The sequence below is a fragment of the Protopterus annectens genome, chromosome 1.part2 (assembly GCF_019279795.1).
Source record: "Protopterus annectens isolate FY-2018-M chromosome 1.part2, PAN1.0, whole genome shotgun sequence".
NCBI lineage: Eukaryota > Metazoa > Chordata > Ceratodontiformes > Protopteridae > Protopterus > Protopterus annectens.
The window spans coordinates 399,605,977-399,624,324 of NC_056727.1; the positions used below are offsets into that span (position 1 = coordinate 399,605,977).

At 40.3% G+C, this 18,348-nt stretch overlaps 1 protein-coding gene across 3 annotated transcripts in view; it reads right to left on the reverse strand.

The window, feature by feature from the left end:
• PAK5 (p21 (RAC1) activated kinase 5) overlaps positions 1–18,348 on the reverse strand; it is a 2,555,323-nt gene that overhangs the window by 1,921,587 nt on the left and 615,388 nt on the right. Inside the window, exon 2 of one of the 3 annotated variants that reach the window (XM_044056641.1) lies at positions 10,805–10,947. The exons of the other annotated variants lie outside the window; for them this stretch is intronic. Within the exon in view, the coding sequence (XP_043912576.1) occupies positions 10,805–10,820 (16 nt within the window). The 5' untranslated portion in view covers positions 10,821–10,947. The remainder of the gene's footprint in view (positions 1–10,804; positions 10,948–18,348) is intronic. 3 annotated transcript variants of the gene reach the window in all.

Below are 18,348 nucleotides of genomic sequence, written 5' to 3' on the forward strand. Positions count from 1 at the left end.
CTCAACCCAACCCCAGAGATCAAATGGGCTTTAGGGATGTCACCTGGGTGGGTGTATACATTCAATGGGCATTCAGTGAGGACGGGCTTGATGGTCAACAAGCAGATCAGGCCAAAAAAAGTTTAAGGGCAATTCTGCACTACTCAAAGGAAATTTGTGTTAATCTAACAGAACACCTAAACTGAAAACTATCAAACATACTTCCCTGCAAATGAGAGGCTAAAGCTCTTAGATCCTTCAAGGAAAGGAGAGAAAAATATCTTTCACGGGACAAATTTCAGAACTGTTGAATCAGCGTGTTAGAATAAAGAATGGGCTAGATTGTTTATTATAAAGTTAAGGTCCCAAGACTTGAATAATTCTTCTAAGGTGGTTGAAGATGCAGAACTTCTTTGAGAAACTGCTTGACCAGCCAGTGCTGGACATCAGGGAAGTAAATATTGTGGGAAGAAATATCCAGGGAATTGTTATGGCTAGGCTTGTATAGGCCCTAGGGCCGACAGCCTAGTACCAACCTATGAACCTAATCAGTTCTTCCCTCTTCTAGACGACGATGGCCACAGATGTGAAAGTCACAAGCCCTGAATGTGGAATAAATGAGACAAAACCATGCACCTTTCATACAAGTCATATATACCTACAAAACCAATAACTGAGGTGGCATAAGCCCTCTCTTCACCTAAGTCCATTAAGTAAAAAAAGGTCAAGTAAGTGAAGGTTTTCTGAATGCATCATTCATATCTGAAATTCCAGATGAAAAGTCCAGAAGGAGTAAGATATCAAAGTTAGAAGACAGGCTCTGAGGTGGGGCAGGTCACTTTCGCAACAGATAGGGATTTTTCTAGTATATATAGAGTCTTTTTTTTTTTTCCTACCAAAGGCCTGAGAAGTCTTACCCTTCCTGCTGCCAAGGGCTTGAAAATCTAAATCTTACCCTTCCTGATCGTCATAGGGTGACTATGACATGGCTCTGAGCTTTTTTTTTTTCCTGAATTTCACAATTTAGAACTGAAATACTGCACAATGCAACACCCACCATATGAAAAAAAAAACGACAGATAATGCAGGATGCAGCTAAAGAGAATATGTCACTGGAACGTGTTCTGGAACTTTCTGCAAAATGCCTGCAAGAAACAGAACAAAGAAAGTGCCCTCAGTTTAGACGAAAAAGATCAAAGGGAAGAGTTGCTTGATTTAATAGACATGGATAGATGTATTAAGATAGATGAAAGAAACATATTACAAATAAGACTATTAACAGAAATTCATGCAATGTATCAGAAGTAAATAGGATACATTACTGTGCAGCAAAATATTAATAACCAATAATACAGGGGAATAAGGGAAAGGAGAAGAAGAAATCAAATGCCATCATGGAAGTATCAGACAGAGAAAACTATCAAGCAATTAAGAAAATAAATGTCACTGTTAGAAGAGTATAGAAGAGGGAACAGATAGACAATGATACGGTACAAAGATAGACGTGATAAAAGTAACATACATTTATTAGAATAGACTAAGATCTATCGTACATTATTACAAATAATAAACTAAAGATATCAGCACAGGCAGAAAAACTTAGAAGATATACAGATAAATACAAAGGAGAAGTATAAAATAAACAATTTACTAATCATCCAAGCAGTTTTATAGGGAAATGGGAAGCAAAGAAACAGGAACAGAAACCACCAAAAAAACAAATAGACACATTTTGGAGAAAAATAAAGACCCTGTGGAACATAAAGATACCGAATAAATAGAAGTAAAACAAACATAAGAAATTAAAATGTACAGGATATGAAATGGGATGAAGTAACTGACAGAAAAAAAAAAAAATTTAAGAAAAGCTAACTTGAAACCGCAAGCCTGGATGCAGTTCATAACTTCTGGAAGAAAAGTATTAATATTGTTAAATGAAGACTTTGCCCAAAGTAAGAACTATTTATATGCTCATCCCAGACAAATACTGAGTGGGTTAAAAGGAAAAACAATACTGTTCTTAAGAGTGAACCCGCAAGCTATCCTAAAAACTACAGGCCAATAACTTGCCTTCAGGCAATGTTTAAACTATATATATTGGAATTGATATAGACAGATGTTAGTCATTTAGAGGAAAAATTCAACCATGGCAACAGAACAAAATGGTTAAAGATAGTCATGAGGAACAAAGGATCATTTGTTGTTAAAGTTATAATGGAGAATTGTAAAAAAGGGAGAAATGCAAGTATGGCATGGAGAGATTATAGAAAAGCATTTGACAGCATTCCACATTCATGGATAAAGGAGTGCTTACAGATGTACAAGATACAACCTACATTTATCAGTTACATTACAGTGGCCATTAAACAGTGGCAAACCACTTTGCAGCTAAGTCATGATAAAGGACAAATTATTACTTATTTATTTATTTATTTTACATTTGTTGACCGGGAAAGTCCGACTGGACACATGTCCGTTTTCAGCAGAGGCCCGTGGAGAAAAGCTCCAATAGTACAAAGTAGGTTACAACAATATTTGACAGATAACATACGATTGTAGTTATACATTTAATACACAGGTAAGAAAAGAGTTACATTAGTATGTACAATAACAATTATTAAAAGAAACAAACCGTCATATAGCTCACATATTCCAAGGAATAACATTTCAAAGGGGATATTCCAAGGTGAATCTTTACCACCTCTGCTCTTTTGTCTTGCCCTTGACCCATTAAGCTGTCTACTTTTACCAGATTAGGTCAGGGTTACAATTCGACTCCCCTACAGCAATATAGTGTAAAGACTTATCTTCTTTTTGAGGATGAATTATAACTGTGTAGTTCATCAGATGAGAAGCTGAAAGCACAACTGGAAGTGGTCAAAACTTACTCAGATGAGCTTAAGAATGTCATTTGGTCTTGATAAATGTACAAAAGAAAATTATAAAGCAGGAAAGCTGCAGCATAAAGAAAATAAAAGTGCGGGACAGGAATGTGATATAAATGAACTTGAGCAGGAGGGAGTGTATAAATACTTAGGAACCGATAAAACAGCAACAATATAACATGAACAAATGTGAGCAAAATTTAGCAAACTAATACTCTGGAAGACTAAAAGTAATACTGAAAACCCACCTGACATCTAGTAACAAAGTCCAAACTATAAACCAGTGGTTGCCAACCTTTTTTGCACTAAGGACCAGTTTTATACAAGACAATTTTCCACAGACTAGCCATCATACACACAAACTGCATAAAATTACTGGGGAGGCCTGACTGGACTAGAAGCTCATTTTCAGCCAAGACGCAGGGAAAAAAGCTCCAAAGTAAAATAAAAATACAATTGGCAATAATTACCAAAAAAGTCTACATCTGAACAGCAGAACATTGATCTACTACGGTTGAGAGGTACTTAAACCTAACGGCAACCTTATTGACTTATTTAGTTTATACGAGCAATATTTAAAATCTGTCCCTATGATTTGGTTCTGTTCAGCATACCTCTCAACTTTACAGATTTTCGCAGAATGTGCAGAATTTTGCCTCATATTTTTGGTCTGTTTCTCATAAAATTGAGGTTTTCTGGCAAATCACTGGCAGATCACAGAGGTTTGAAGTCAGATAATAATGAGACAGTTGAGTTTCAGATTTCATACCCTTTAGAAAAATACATGTTAATGCAAAACCTGTATTTTATCTACTTTTTAAGTTTGTAAGAGCAGTACATAAAAGTGCCCCTATTTTTGGGCCTTTGTCTCCCCATTATTTTTGTCTTTGTCCAGATTTCTCACTCTAAAGAGGTTGACAGGTATGATGGCCAGATGTACTGTACAAGAGGTTCAGTGTTATGGTGGAGATGTATGTAAAACCTCATTGCTGCCAGGAACACACACAGACAGACGCACACACAGACAGGCGCACCTCTTTCTCTCAACTGATCTCTTGTCTTACATCCACGCATACACATACTTTATTTTAATTTTAGTTTTCTTTTCTTATTTTACACTCACTAAACAGCAAAAGCACTGCTTAGTGAGTGTAAAATAATGGCTCACTCACTCTCATTTTCACTGATATGCGCGCGCACACAGACACACGCATTCACTTTTGCTTTCATGCATGCATTCACTCACACATGCAGACAGAAACATACACTTTTTCCTGGTTTCCTTGACTTTCATTTTACACTCACTAAATAGCAAAAGCACTGCTTAACGAGTGCAAAATAATGGCTCGATTGATCTCACTGCTCACCCTCTCTCATACAAAGTCTCTTCTTTCACACACACACATTCTGCTTTCATGCATGCATGCATTCACTCACACACACAGACACAAACACACTCATACACATACATACACACATTCACTTTTGTTTCACGCCATGCCTGGTAGCCCGGTACCAAATGATCTGTGGCCCTGTGGTTGGGGACCGCTGCATTACAACACTGAAGTAGCTGAGAAGCACTGGAAACATGAGCCAACCATTACAGAGAATGATTAAGTTTATATCACATGGCCTCACCCATTGCCAACAGTTCAAAAAACAGATGTGAGAACACCAGACACAGTATTCCATGAGAAAAAGACAAAAGCAGCATTGATCACTGAAATTGCTACACCCAGTGTGTACAGAGAGGCAAAGTCACAGAATACCAGGATTTGTCTACAGAAATGAGGGCAAGGTGGAAGAAGGATACCCAGATAGTTCCAACAGTAGTAGGAGCAACGGGTTTCATAAAAAGAATTTACAGTCTTATTTACATATGCTACAGATACATATAACTATGAATTGCAAGAAGAGTTAATTCCAGGCACGTTGTGGGTGCTGCAAAGAGCACTTCTGGCTAATGATAAAGACTGAAATAGTACTAATTTCATGACATTTAATCATACTTTGACTTAGAAATGGAGTCTATTCCCATCATGGTATCAGAAACCCAAAAGACTCGGAGAACTGGCAAACACCATTATATATCTGAACTGGTGGCTCCCCAGAGCAAACCTGAATTACCCCAGATACTGGTGTGGCAAAAGGAATTGTCATTTCCAGTAATATACAAGAACTCTGTGGTAGGAGAGGAATGACTCCCAAGATGATTACCACCCACATCTTGAGGTAACAAATTCTTGCTGAAGAAACTGAGATTCAGAATTGCACAATGCCTGCTTTGCTTCAGAATCAATGAGAAGTTACAGTAAATCCTATGGCCTCAGCAAGAACAAGGTAGAGTATTACATCCTTTCTGAAGAACAGAATAAGGCACTTTTCCAACAGTTATGTGGAGAACACTTCACATCTTACACAGCAGCATGTGGGTTTGCCCATAACCCACATCAAGATCCTGGCTATCTTATTGATGGCTCTCTACTCTACAGTAAATTTGGAAAATTACCCCATACAGACATTCCTGGCTAGATTTTAGAACTGCAGATGCTAGGTCACTTGAAGTCACTCTCGTGGGTGACTGGCTGGAATGGCAGAGCAAGAAAGGGCCACCTTTGGGTCCCCTTCATTATGCAAAAGGGCTTCTTTTTAGAAAACTGAGCATGCCTAGCAGAAGAGTTTCCGAGAGTGTCACCTACTTTGTTTACAGCATTCAGCACCAACATCTGCTTTTCCAGGGGTCTTTGACCAGTCCAAGAAGGCCTACCAATGCAGGACTTCTCACAAAAATGGGGTGCATCAACAGCAATCTACCAGAAGCTGGCCTAAAAGGAGGAGATCCTCAATCATACCACAGTACACAAGCAAATCAAAGCCTGCAACCCTTGCCCTGATACCAGTACAATCATCTTGTAACAAACCATACACAAACTAATGCATTTGCCATGTTTTTTGCAGTGAATCAACTCTTCCATATCCCAAAAGCAGGAAAGGCTACCATCTTCTCTAGAGCCTAATCCTAAATGGAGGAATGGATTGCGGTACGATAGCTATAATGCAGTGGGATATAATCTCCATTCACAGAATAGAGGAACACCCTTTTCCCTATCCTGTCCAAAACTTTGGAGTCCATTGGTGGCAACTTGGAAAAATTATTCGATATCTGGGACTTGCACTGGACCAAAAATGTCATAAGACAGACTGCCCTAGTATGCTCCATAAGATGACATTCAACCCTGCTGGGGGTTTGTAAAGGGCAATCACTCTCTTGTGGGAGGAACAACACAATTTGCACGTTCCAAGGCTGCAATAAACACAACTTTAGTGTAAGGCTGCATGGAGAGAACAAGAAGACTCCCAATATGTCTTCCAAACATATTTATTACGTATTTATGGATAAAGGTAAAAGAGGAGGGCAGAGGGCTAGCCTCAGAATACATCATCAGCTTGGAGGCTTCTCAAAAGCAGGATACATCCAGGGAAAACTGTAGGGAGAGAAGTACTCATAATGCTCATTTGTCTGAAAGATTAGGATCTCTGCATCAAAGTTCTCCCTCTCAGGACAAAACAGGAGACCCTCATCTGGTCCTAGCTTTAATTATGGAATGAATGCACAGGCCCATGTTTAGTAAATTGTATTGGTCAAGAATGTTAAGGACAAAGACAGATTTCTAGCAAAAGAACACCTGTACCCAAGAGTGAGCTTACTGGAGATGGCACCTGGGTTTAACAGGACTCCACAGGAATACAGATGGAGTCAGGCCATGTTTTCCAGGGGTATAACTCATGCACCTGTAAGAACAAGAGTTACTAGACAGCAAAAAGATGAAATATGTCCACTACTTGAGCCCTGATTGTGCAAGGCATAGGAGAACCACTTCATCCTGAGCAAAACAGCTTTGCTACACTTAGGAGATGGCATATGAAGAAGTGCCACTGCCGAATCCTATACAAACGCACTCTATAAGCACCTACATGGGTGCATGAATCGTGCCATCCCTAATAGAACCAAGACGCAGTCTTCAGAAAAAGGAAACCAATCTGGTGGTCCTCTGCTATTACACTCTACAACAGAAGGAAGAAACTATTACAAAAGAGAATAAAATCCCACGAGTGGAGGAGCTCCCTGGTCAGCCTCAGCAAGAAGCTGAGATCTTTCATAAAATCTTCCAAAGCGAACTATGAAAATAAGACTGCCACTGACTAAAGACAAACACAAAGCATTTTACAGCTATGTCAAGAATCTCAATGGCAACACCCAGATCTGCTCTGAGCTACAGCACAATGGCACAAAATCCACAGAGCCAATTGATATTGCCCGCATCCTGGCTGATAGGTTCAGTGCCAACTTTACCCCCACCCTCATCTCCCAAAGGGCCTCATATCCATACCGGAAGAATGCAGTGCCCCTGCAATCACTACTGAACAGGTGAAAACTGCGCTATCGAACGCCAAGAACACAGCATCCATGGGACAGGACAATATCCCTGGCTGCGTTCTACATGAGCTTCAGAACGAGCTAGCCCCCCCACCCCCACCTAAGCACTATGTTCAATCATAGCCTCTTGCTTTGTACTCACTGAATGGCACACGGCAACAGTTGTACCACTCCACAAAGGGGGAGCCACCACAGACCCCAGGAACTATTGCCCCATTAGCCTGATAAGCCTGGTCTGCAAAGCCATGGAGCGTATTATCATGGAACTCATAAACAAGGATACTGGTATTATCATGCAACTCAAACAAGGATATTCGTAACCTCCAAACTCTGGACCCCACCCAGTTCGGATTTGTGAAGGGCAGATCATGCCTCCTGAACCTGGTCGACTTCTTTGAAACCGTCACCAAAGCTGTGGAGGAGGGTAAGGCAGTACACACAGCCTATCTCGACCTTGCCAAGGCTTTCGACACCATCCCCCAGTCTGGTATCATAAATAAACTCACCAAGCTGGGTATAAATCTGTACATCACAAGATGGGTTGCCAACTGGCTCACAGACAGAACCTACACTGCAAAACCTGTGGACATCAACTCTGACTCCAAACCTGTGACAAGTGGAGTACCACAGGGTTCAGTCTTGGGTCTCCTCCTGTTTGGAATCTACTTCTCTGAAGTACAGGCCAACACAGAGGGCCTCTGGCTGACAAAGTTCGCAGATAACTGCAACGTGGGTGCCATAGTAGAGTCCCCAAATGACGTGGACACCCTGCAAAAGGGCCTCACCAAGACTGATATCTGGTGTCAGAGCCATGGCCTCCAGCTCAATGCCAAAAAAATGTATCATCATCCCCTTTGGTAAAAACCCTGTACCCATGGACTACCACACAGGTGGCAGCCCACTTAATGAAGATGTGATAAGAGACCTCGGGACTCTAGTGGACAGTAGCCTCTCTTTTGATAATCACATCGCCACAGTAATCAGAAAATCCTTCTACATAGCACACCATCATGAAAGGGTTCTCATCCAGGAAAAAAGTCATTGTGCCCCTCTACTCGGCTCTCATCAGACCCATTATAGAGTACAACTCCCCATTTGGAATGTAGAAGGCATCTGCAGCAGCTAGAAAGGCCACAAAAATACCTCGCAGAGAGGATTATGGGACTCAGTTATCCTACGCTGACCACCTCAAAAATCTCAGGCTTTACTCCGTAGCATATCGCCTACTCTGGGGTGATCTCTGCCTAACATACAAAGCTATGTCAAACCCTGAGGTGCTGGACATGCTACACCTAAAGAAATCACAATCTCCCAGAGCCACAAGCTCTAGAGACCTAAACCTCATCAACACAATTAACAGAACATGCTGGAGGGATAGAGTCCTGTCCCAGAGACCTCCCATACTCTGGAACAAACTACCTACCTATGTCAAGCAGAGTTCGTCACTAGCACTCTTCAAGGAAAAATCTTGACGAGTAGATGGGCAATAGGAAATTCACCCCGGGCATCACATCGGTGGCCCTGCTAGACAGGGGCGCAGGTAAATAGCATCAATGGGTTGTGAAAGCCAGGAAATATTGTTGGCTAGCCTTACAAAGGCCCTAGGGCTGATAGCCTAGTACCTACCTATGAATCTATGAACAAAGAAAATGTTGGGAGTGAATGGTGTCTTATGTTCTGCAGCACCAAGAAAGCAATGAAGGCCTGAACTGCCCAAGAAGCAGCAAGTATGGAAGTTTATTTACAACAGACATAAGGTTTGACGTTTTTACTGTGTATAAAGCACAACAAAATAAATAAATAGATTAACACAGGGCCAAACATACTAACTTAATGTGGTGTATAACATCACTGGAAGCACTACAAGAGATGAGCATGCTCCAGACTGAAGGGATGACGCGGATATATATAGCTGTCCAGCAAAGATAGCGGAAGAAATTCCAACAGTCACTCACTTGCAAGAAAAGGCCCATAAAGTCAAACTTGTCAGTCACACAAAAACTGCATGCTTGGGATACCTTGCCTCTCTACTCTTCTCAACAGAGCATACAAAATAAACACCTTCCCTCCAAAATACAGCCATTCCACCTGTCTACATAAACTGATTTTTTTCAGTTTTCAGTTATTCAGTTTTCTTTTTGTCTGGTAATCAGTGCACAGGATTAAGGCTATGAACTATAAACAAGCTACTTCTTTGTAGTTCAGGAGTTTGAGTCCCTCGGCTTCCTTCTGTCTACTGTATGATGAATAAATCACTTAACCAGAGTATGTTCCTGGGCTTTCTGAAAAGGTCCATGTGGATCAATGCTCTACCCATCTTGGTAAATGCAATCACACAAGTAACACAAAGTAACATACCACAACCATGACACTACAGTAATAACAATCATTTCTAATTATTTCAATTTTTCCCTACTATGCTGCACATACAGCTGATAAATCTAAAAATGAATGCAGTACTACATATAATACCTGGAGTATAATATAGTCCATATTGCAATAGCAGAAAGTCAAGTTATTCACTGGATGTGGGGATTAGAGGTCCCACAGAGAAGGTATTTATCCTGAAGTACACACTTCCTACTTACAGGAATGTTTACAACACAAAAGGGATTTCCAGTAAATTGAACACATTTTGTGTATGGCTGCATGCGTATACAAACACACATACTTGTGAGTGCACACACAAACACTATAAAATTACTTTCGTCAATTATTTGTTGGATGCAAGGCAGAGCAACTAATTCTGGATAGCATGCCAATCTATTATGAAGTGCACGCACGCAAACACACACATACACACACATACACACACACACACACACACACGGGACAATTTGGAGCATCATCAATCCACCTACAGCAATGTCTTTGGGAGCCAACAACCAAAACAAAAAGCTAAGCACAGTGAAGCTAATGTCAAAATTATTTTAGAAGTAGTGGTGTGCAGTCCCTGTAACATAAGCACTTATGATGGCCTTGATTAGAAAATACACAGGTAACAGCATCAACAAAATTATTTTACAGTATAGAGACAATTATCTGAACTAGCCTTCCAAAGTTTTTGAATAGGAAAAAAGCATAATATCTGAATATGTAAACATTATACATATTCACTTGAGCTTGTAGCCCGCCCGTGTGTAAAAAATATTCTTTTTATCCACTGGAATTGCGGAATGGTTGAAAAGTGCATTCCTGCATGCAGAAAAAAAAACAAGACTGTTAGAAGTTTTGTATCCAATTCAATTATATGTTTGATTATCCAAACTACCCTAGGTCCCAATTACTTTGGATAATCGGCTCTCTACTGTAAAAGCTAATCAGTCTAAATCTAAATTAAGGTGTAATTCTACAAATTCCCGAAGGCCTGGATTAAACTCCATTCTTTAGTGATCCTTCTATGGTACCATTAGAGCTGAAGTTGCACTAAAAACGTCTTCTGCTGCTTTCACATCAAAAGTGAAAAGTGAATTAAACTGATCAAAAAAATGTCTTGACTCACCAGGGAAATGAAGCATGTTTCTCTAGGTATGACACCACAGATCACTGCAGAACTGGTTCACAGCACAAGGTAAACAATGTTTTCAAATGAACTCTTTGTGGTATCCATTATCTTTTCTGAAAATCGGTGATGAATGTGATTATCTACCCAAGTGGAAAAATGATTTGTTCAGCTAATTTCCAAAGAACAATGCAGAGTCCAGATACTGTCAACTAGTACCAAATAAAATAAAAACTGTAACCTTTCCAATTAAAAGTTTGGAAATGTATCTCCAGGTCTTGGTCAGCACAATAATAAACTTACAGCTTATTTGCTAACAGAGTATTGTATATACACACATACAGCTGCAGTTATTGTACTTAAAAGAGGCATGCCGATGGGGAAAAAGGGGGTGGGGGGGGGGGGGAAGAGGCATCTTAATGGATTTTTCCAGGGAAAAAAAAATTTCAGTTCACTTGGGCTCGCACAGCAGAGGCATAGAAAAGGCTGCCCACCAGTGATCCACAGGGTAGCTAGCAGACTAAACTCCGTGGTCTGTATTTTGTCTTACCATTAAATGCTTGACAGTTCTAGTCAATAACGAAACCCAACGCAACACAGACTAACATAGCAACAATCCAACGGACAGTGCTATCAATTTCAGCTGCTCACTACTGCACTGCTTTCAAGCAACTGTAGAGTAATACTGTAAAAATCCAAAAGCAGTAACAGCTGTTAGCCAGTAGTATGGATACACAGGGCAGAACTTGTGAATCTGTCTAAAAATAGAACTGCTGTAACCCTCTCTACTGAATGAAATACTAGCCCTTTGCCAAGCACAGTTGCAATTTAAAAGTAAATAAACAACTGCTACTGCATACCCATGAATGTACCATAAAATTCAATGCATTCACTGCAATGGACAAAAAAATTATAAAAATGGATAACAACTGTTTCAAGCAAACCAGGTCTACTCTAATTTCAGGTCATTCAGTGTAAGCAAATGTAAAACAAGCATAACCTGGAGGCCAAAACAGTTCCCAGCTTTATATGCCATCTCTTACTAGCCAATTTAGATGTCCACATATCACAGCAATATCATAAGATAATACAAACATCATATATCTCACTCTAAGCCAGTTTAAAACTGCTGCACTTTCTCTTTTTAATTATTTGGTCACCTACTAAGTGCTAAACCTAGCAGTGGAAGAAATACAGGTTGTTGCATCTCTACTCATCAAGAAGTACATTTCTTATTTGACAGTATTTGTGAAGCTCTAGCTGCTTCCCAAAATTAAAAAAAACTCTTTCCAGTGTCTGGTGCAAACATCTTTGCAGTTATACAGACATGGTTTAAAGTCACAGAGAGTACCCTGGCAGTGCAAGGCTTCAACGTCTTTCACACATTTAGACCAGCAACTGCACAGACAGGGACTAAAGATGGAGATGTCTCAAACTACATAAACAACAAGCATACTTCTAGGTTGGTTAAACAGGAAAACACACTGGGGTTCCTCATGTGAAGAATATCATTAAGTCCCACACCATATACTAGCAAACTACACGTCACCCTCTACGTTCCACAAAACCCATAGCTCATACTCAGAACCATAGCTCATACTCAGACCTATTGGAGACACTGCCCATTCAACCAAATACCATACTCATGGGGGACTAATTATTCCTCTATAAACCGGGAATCCTACATATCCCCAAACTTGCAGCACAGACATTCTTAGACTTTGCAAACACAAAACACCTTGGGCCAGTTAATGTACATGTTTAGTAGAGTATAAACATATTGGATCTGCTACTCACAAATAGGGGAGAATGTTGCACCCACACCCCAAGTGTCGTAACCTCGCTGGTAAAATCAGACAACAAAGCAGTCTCTTTCAAAATAAGTATTAATTCTGGAACCTCAGTACACTCTATTACAGTTAGAAACTATTTGAAGGCAAACTACCTTTTAAGTGATCCAAAGTAAAATAAAACAAAACAAAAAAAAAAGTTTTGCTACCAAGGTGAAGGTAAAATCCAAATATTTAATACATTAAAACGCAGAGAGGCAATTAAAGACAACAAAATTCAAATAAAACCAGGATATAGGTGCTAAACTATGAACTATATTCCGCAGTGAAGTTAACAAACAGGACAAGTGTTTTCAGCTGTATAAGCTTTCTTCTAATCTCGCCATTTCCTGAAATCCAAAAGTAAAGGGGCAAGCTCCAATTGAAAATAAGCTAAGTAATCTCGGTCCTTTTAGTGCAGGTTTTAAAGGAACTATTCCATTAAGTCCTGGTTTCTTATATTTTTATTTATTTATTTTATTGTCATTTGTTAACCGGGTTGGTCCAACTGAGACAGGGGCCCATTTCCAGTGAGACCCAATGAGAAGCTCCAGATACAAGTAACATTATTGTAAAAAAAGATATATTTACAATAGTAAAGTATCAAGAAATTATACATAGAAAATAAGAACTATTTTATACAGCTGTGTTCTAGATTGCAGAACGATATTACAATAACAGCAATACATTCTATATGCCAAAATATATACTAACAGCAATAAACTCCATTAGCAAAAATATTTACAGTACATGAACAAGAAGTATACAGTAATAAACTCATTAGAAAGAAAATAGAAAATAGGAAATATGCTTGGAGTAAGGATGTAGAATTAGGAAGAGAGCAGTAGAATATCAGGCAGGAGCTTGACAAGGGCAGGACCAGGTCTTTAGTAGGTAGTTTTTAAGTTCGAGTTTGAAATAGGCTTTATGTGGAATACTTCTTATATTAAGGGGAAGGGCATTCCAGGTATGAGTGACAGAGAATTTATATAGGGACTTTCCTATATTTTTTGTTGGTTTGTAAATGTCTAGATGTTTGTTAGATGTCTGAAGCTGATGTTGGGGGTTATACAGTGATACAATATTACAGATGAAGGGACAGGAAGTGGGGTTATAGAGAACAGAGTGAGTAATATGTAGTAGAGGAAGAAGCTGTTTCTGGAATTCAGGCCATTGCAAAGACTTAAGAGCGAGGCAGTGGTGGGATTTATAGGGTAGATGGGTGGCAAATCTAGCTATTTTGTTGCAAGTTTGTTCTAATTTGGAGAGGAGAGATGACTGAAGGTTAGTAAGGACTGGAGCTGCATACAGAAGACAGGGTAAGAGAAGAGACAGGGCAAGGGAGGATTTGGTGGAGGTGAGAGTAGTTTGCGATTACAGTACAGAAGACCAAGTTTTTCTTTTTTGTTTTTTTTATACAATGATTGATAAGCATGTCAAATTTTAGTTCATCATCGATAGTATCACCAAGTAATTTAGTATAGGGTTCAGGTGTGATGACAGTATTGTTAAGTGAGGTAATGGAGAAGGAGGGTTTATGATGCACCAGTTTTTTAGGAAGGAAAAGTAGTTTTGTTTTTTTCGGATTTAATATTAGTTGATTATCAGTGAGCCAGGTTTCGATGGAGGTGAAGGTGTCTTGGGTAACAGCAAGGAGTTCTGGGATGCTATGGGCAGTGGTAATAAGGGTTGAATCATCGGCTTATTGTAAGAGTGTAGAGTGGTTAGTAGTGGAGTGTAATCGGTTAGTGAAAATATTGAACAAAAGGGGACCCAAAATAGAGCCTTGGGGAACACAAGTATTGACAGATAGAAATGGGGAGGTGACAGACTGCCAGCATATAGAGTGTGCAAAGTAACTAGAGAACCAAGTTATAGAGGGAGTAGAGAGATGGAGATCTGAAAGTTTAGATATTTTGGATTGAGAGACTGTATAAAAGGCCTTGGAAAGATCAAGGAATAGGCAGGAAACTAGACAGTTATTATCATGGGCTTCTGCTACAGTTTGGGTGAATGAGAGTAGTGCGGTAGATTTGCTGTGGTGGGGTCTAAATCCATGCTGAGTGGGAGTTAGAATATTGTTATCCAGCAAGTGTTTAAGTAGTTGAGTGTGGACACATTTTTCAATGCATAGCAATGGGACGATAGCTGAATGGGTCAGTGGAGTTTCCTCTTTTATAGAGGAGGATAGTGAAAAGGGATTTCCATATGTCAGGGCTTCAGCAATAGAGCAATTTATAAGAATAGAGACAGGATAGGCAATAGATTTGGCAGCGATTTTAAGGAAGTGGGGGATAACTTATCGACAGAGGGAGAACATGGTTTGAGTTTATTCAGTTGTGTTTTGATGAATGCAGTGGAAACAGGTTGAAAGGAGAAAATATTGAGGGAAGAGGGACTGGGAGGCAAGGGCAGAGAAGAGGCAGTAGGACTCCTGAGTTAGCTTTTGAATTGTTTCTATGAGGTAATTGTTTAACAGAGCAACAGTCCCTGTGACGGTATGGAGAGGGAAGGGGTGTGGGGTTTGAGAGTTGCTGGAGTAGAAGATTTTATTAACTGTAGACCAAAATTTAGGGGGGGGTTATTGTGTGGAATACCTTGGCTGGAGTTAAAGAATGTTTTTTGTCTTTAATCACTAGGGTTTTTTTTTTCACACAAGTTTCCAAGTTCTTTGTAATGCTGGAGTGTAGGGGAGGAGTTTTATTTTTTATCCAAATTTTCCAGGCAGCTTCCCTCTGATTCATAATAGAGTATGTTTGCTTAGTAAGCCAGGGGGCACAGTTTGATTTTACCCCGATTTCTCTGTAAGGAGCCATAGAGTTCAGTACATCAAGGAATATCTTGTTGAAAGCAATTACAGCATCATTAAGAGGGAGGTTATGAAGGAAGGTCCAGTTGATGTTGGACAGTGTAGAGTTGAACATATCAAGATCAAATGGAGTCAGACTGCGACATTCTTTGTAATGATGTTCTTTGAGAGAATGTTTGAAAGGTCTATGAATATAGGCAGGGCAATGGTCAATAGAGAGTTAGGAAAAATGCCAGGGGTATGACAGACTGGGGTCAGAAGTTAGGATCCAATCCATTATAGAACCGGTAGTAGAGTTTTTGTTGGTCCTGGCAGGGGCGGATATAAGTTGGTCGAAGACAAACAGATTGAGGTTATGAGTAGCAAATGAGGAGGAGAGTGAAGCCCAATCAATGTTGACGTCACCAAGTATAATGGTTTCATAGGGAACATGTTGGGTGAGCCAGGAAGGAAAGTTTTTTATAAGAGGTATGTTGTCATCTGGGGGATACAGATGGATAAAATGGCAATTTTTTGTAAGGGTTGAGATGACAGTTTACAATAAGGATTCCAGCAGGAGTAAAGCTGGGTATAGAAGTTGAGAGTGACGAGCGATTAAGTTTGTCAGAGTAGAGGATGGAACACCTCCACCTCTCTTGTTTGTTCTATCAGCACGAAAGATGTTGTAACCTGGGGGTAGGATTTCAGAGTTGCAGATGTGAGGTTTTAACCAGGTTTCTGGGAGGGTTAGGATATGAAGGGAGTTTAAATAGATCCAAGCGTGCAATACTGTCTGGAATGTAATATGATCTGAGGAAAGCATAGGCCGAAAGCACTTATCACTGTTTTTATTCTTTGTGTTAATGACAGATCTACTTCAATAAAATTGCTTTTATTATTATTTACTTATAACTATATACTTCTCCCTGTGGTGGCTCTGCTGTGTTTATCTTGTTCAATACTGAGATGTTGGTAGAGATTTAGGTGAAGGAGAGTGACACTGGGGTTAGTGTGTGAGGGGGTGGGGTAGGGGTGATTGCTTGTGAGAGGTAGAGGATGTAGGGCCTGGGTTGGTGTGGATGTCACCATCCAAGAGTAGTGTGCATCAAGGAAACCAAGCAATAAGGAAAGCAGGTTTAGAGTGCAGGGAGTTCTAGGTGATGCAGAGGTGGAAAGAGATACATTAGGGTATGTTTTTATCATAAAGAGGATGGAGGGAAGAGACTGGAAATGGGTACTGGGAGATGAAAAATGTGGGAGGGTTAATGAGTGAGTGGTAGCTGTGAGAGAGGGTAGGTGTTGGTGTTGGGTAATGCAGTGATGTATGGTAGGATGTTGACAGTGATAGGAGGTGGATAGTAAGGTAAAAGGGTTACACACTGAAGGAATTATAAGGTGACTAAGTGTAGCAGTGAAGATGTTATACTTGAGTAGAGAGTATAGAGAAGTAGGTGATAAACAGAGAATGGATACAGCAGAGAGGGAAGTAAGTAAAGAAGTTTCAGAGAAGGACATGGAAGTAGCGTAGGAAGGGAAAAAAGTAGATTGAGGTGGGAGGCAATGGTAGGTTGGATGGGAGGGGCAAATTGGTAGGGTATGGGGGATTTGCTAATTGGAAGAGAGGGAGGAGAGTAGATAGAATACATTTAATGAATATGGGGGTGGGAATGGGGGTAGGGGAGCGAAATGAGCCCGAGCGTAGTGAGGGCAAATGGAGTGAATTGACTCAGCTGGGAGAAACAGAAAGAAAAAAAACATCTATAAGGAATGCCAGTGAGCAGGTAGGTCGAAGAGACACAATGCTGGGTGAATCGGATAAAAAAGGCACCGGGGGGGGGGGCTAGGGCAGGAGAAAGTATGTAGAAGGTGTAGTGTTCCTGTAAAAAGAACGGCCGTAGTAATGGTTACTCCCTTAACCTGGAGGGCAAGTGCAGCATTTTTATTTATCCTTATCAGCTTGAAAATCATTATCCAACACATTTCAAGATATTCCGTGTGATTTTGTATTTCTCCACCTCTTAAATTTTCTTCCACAAATTGCAGAACCATAAATAAAAATGTGTGTAAGAAAATTCTGGATAAGCCACACCAGAACGTCATTTCTATTTTCCAAATGTATATCGCTTTTACGCCACCCCTTATGTTAAAAAATACTGTGCCCATTAGTTTGTTGTGCCTCTGTCCAGCAGTGACAGAGATGATTCCCGGGGTAAACCTACGATCTCCCATCCACCAGTCAAGATTTCTCTTGAACAGAGCCAGCGAGGTGCTCTGCCTCGCATGAACCGGGATTTTATTCCACAAGATAGGGAGTCTCTGGGTGACAAATCTATCCCTCCAGCATGTCCTATTTATATCCGTGCTAAGGTTTAAGTCGCTTGCTCTAGTGGATCTGGTAGATTTGGATTTTTTGAGGTGGAGCATGTCCATTAATCCCTGGTTGGATATGGCCTTGTATGTTAGGCACAGGTCACCACTGAGCAGATGGTATGCGACTGAATAGAGCTTGAGTTTCTTCAGTCTGGCAGCATATGACAGATTTTGGAGTCCCTTTATCCTTTTGGTGAAGAACTTTTGGGGTCTCTCCAATTGCTGCAGGTGTCGGGTGAGATACATCCCGAATGGGGCATTGTACTCGATCATTGGTCTGATAAGTGAAGAGTACAGGGGAACAATGACCTCACTTGATCTGGATGTGAATCCCTTCATGATCAGGTGGGCAATGTAGATAGAAGGTTTTTCTAACCACTTTAGCAATGTGAGTGTCAAAAGAAAGGGCACTGTCAACCTGGGTCCCCAGGTCCCTGATAACCTCTCCTGTGCTTAGTGGATTGCCACCTATATGGGAGCTTGGGGTTACCTTGTTTTTCCCGAAGGGTATGACTATACATTTTTTGGTATTTAACTTCAGGCCATTGGTACAGTTT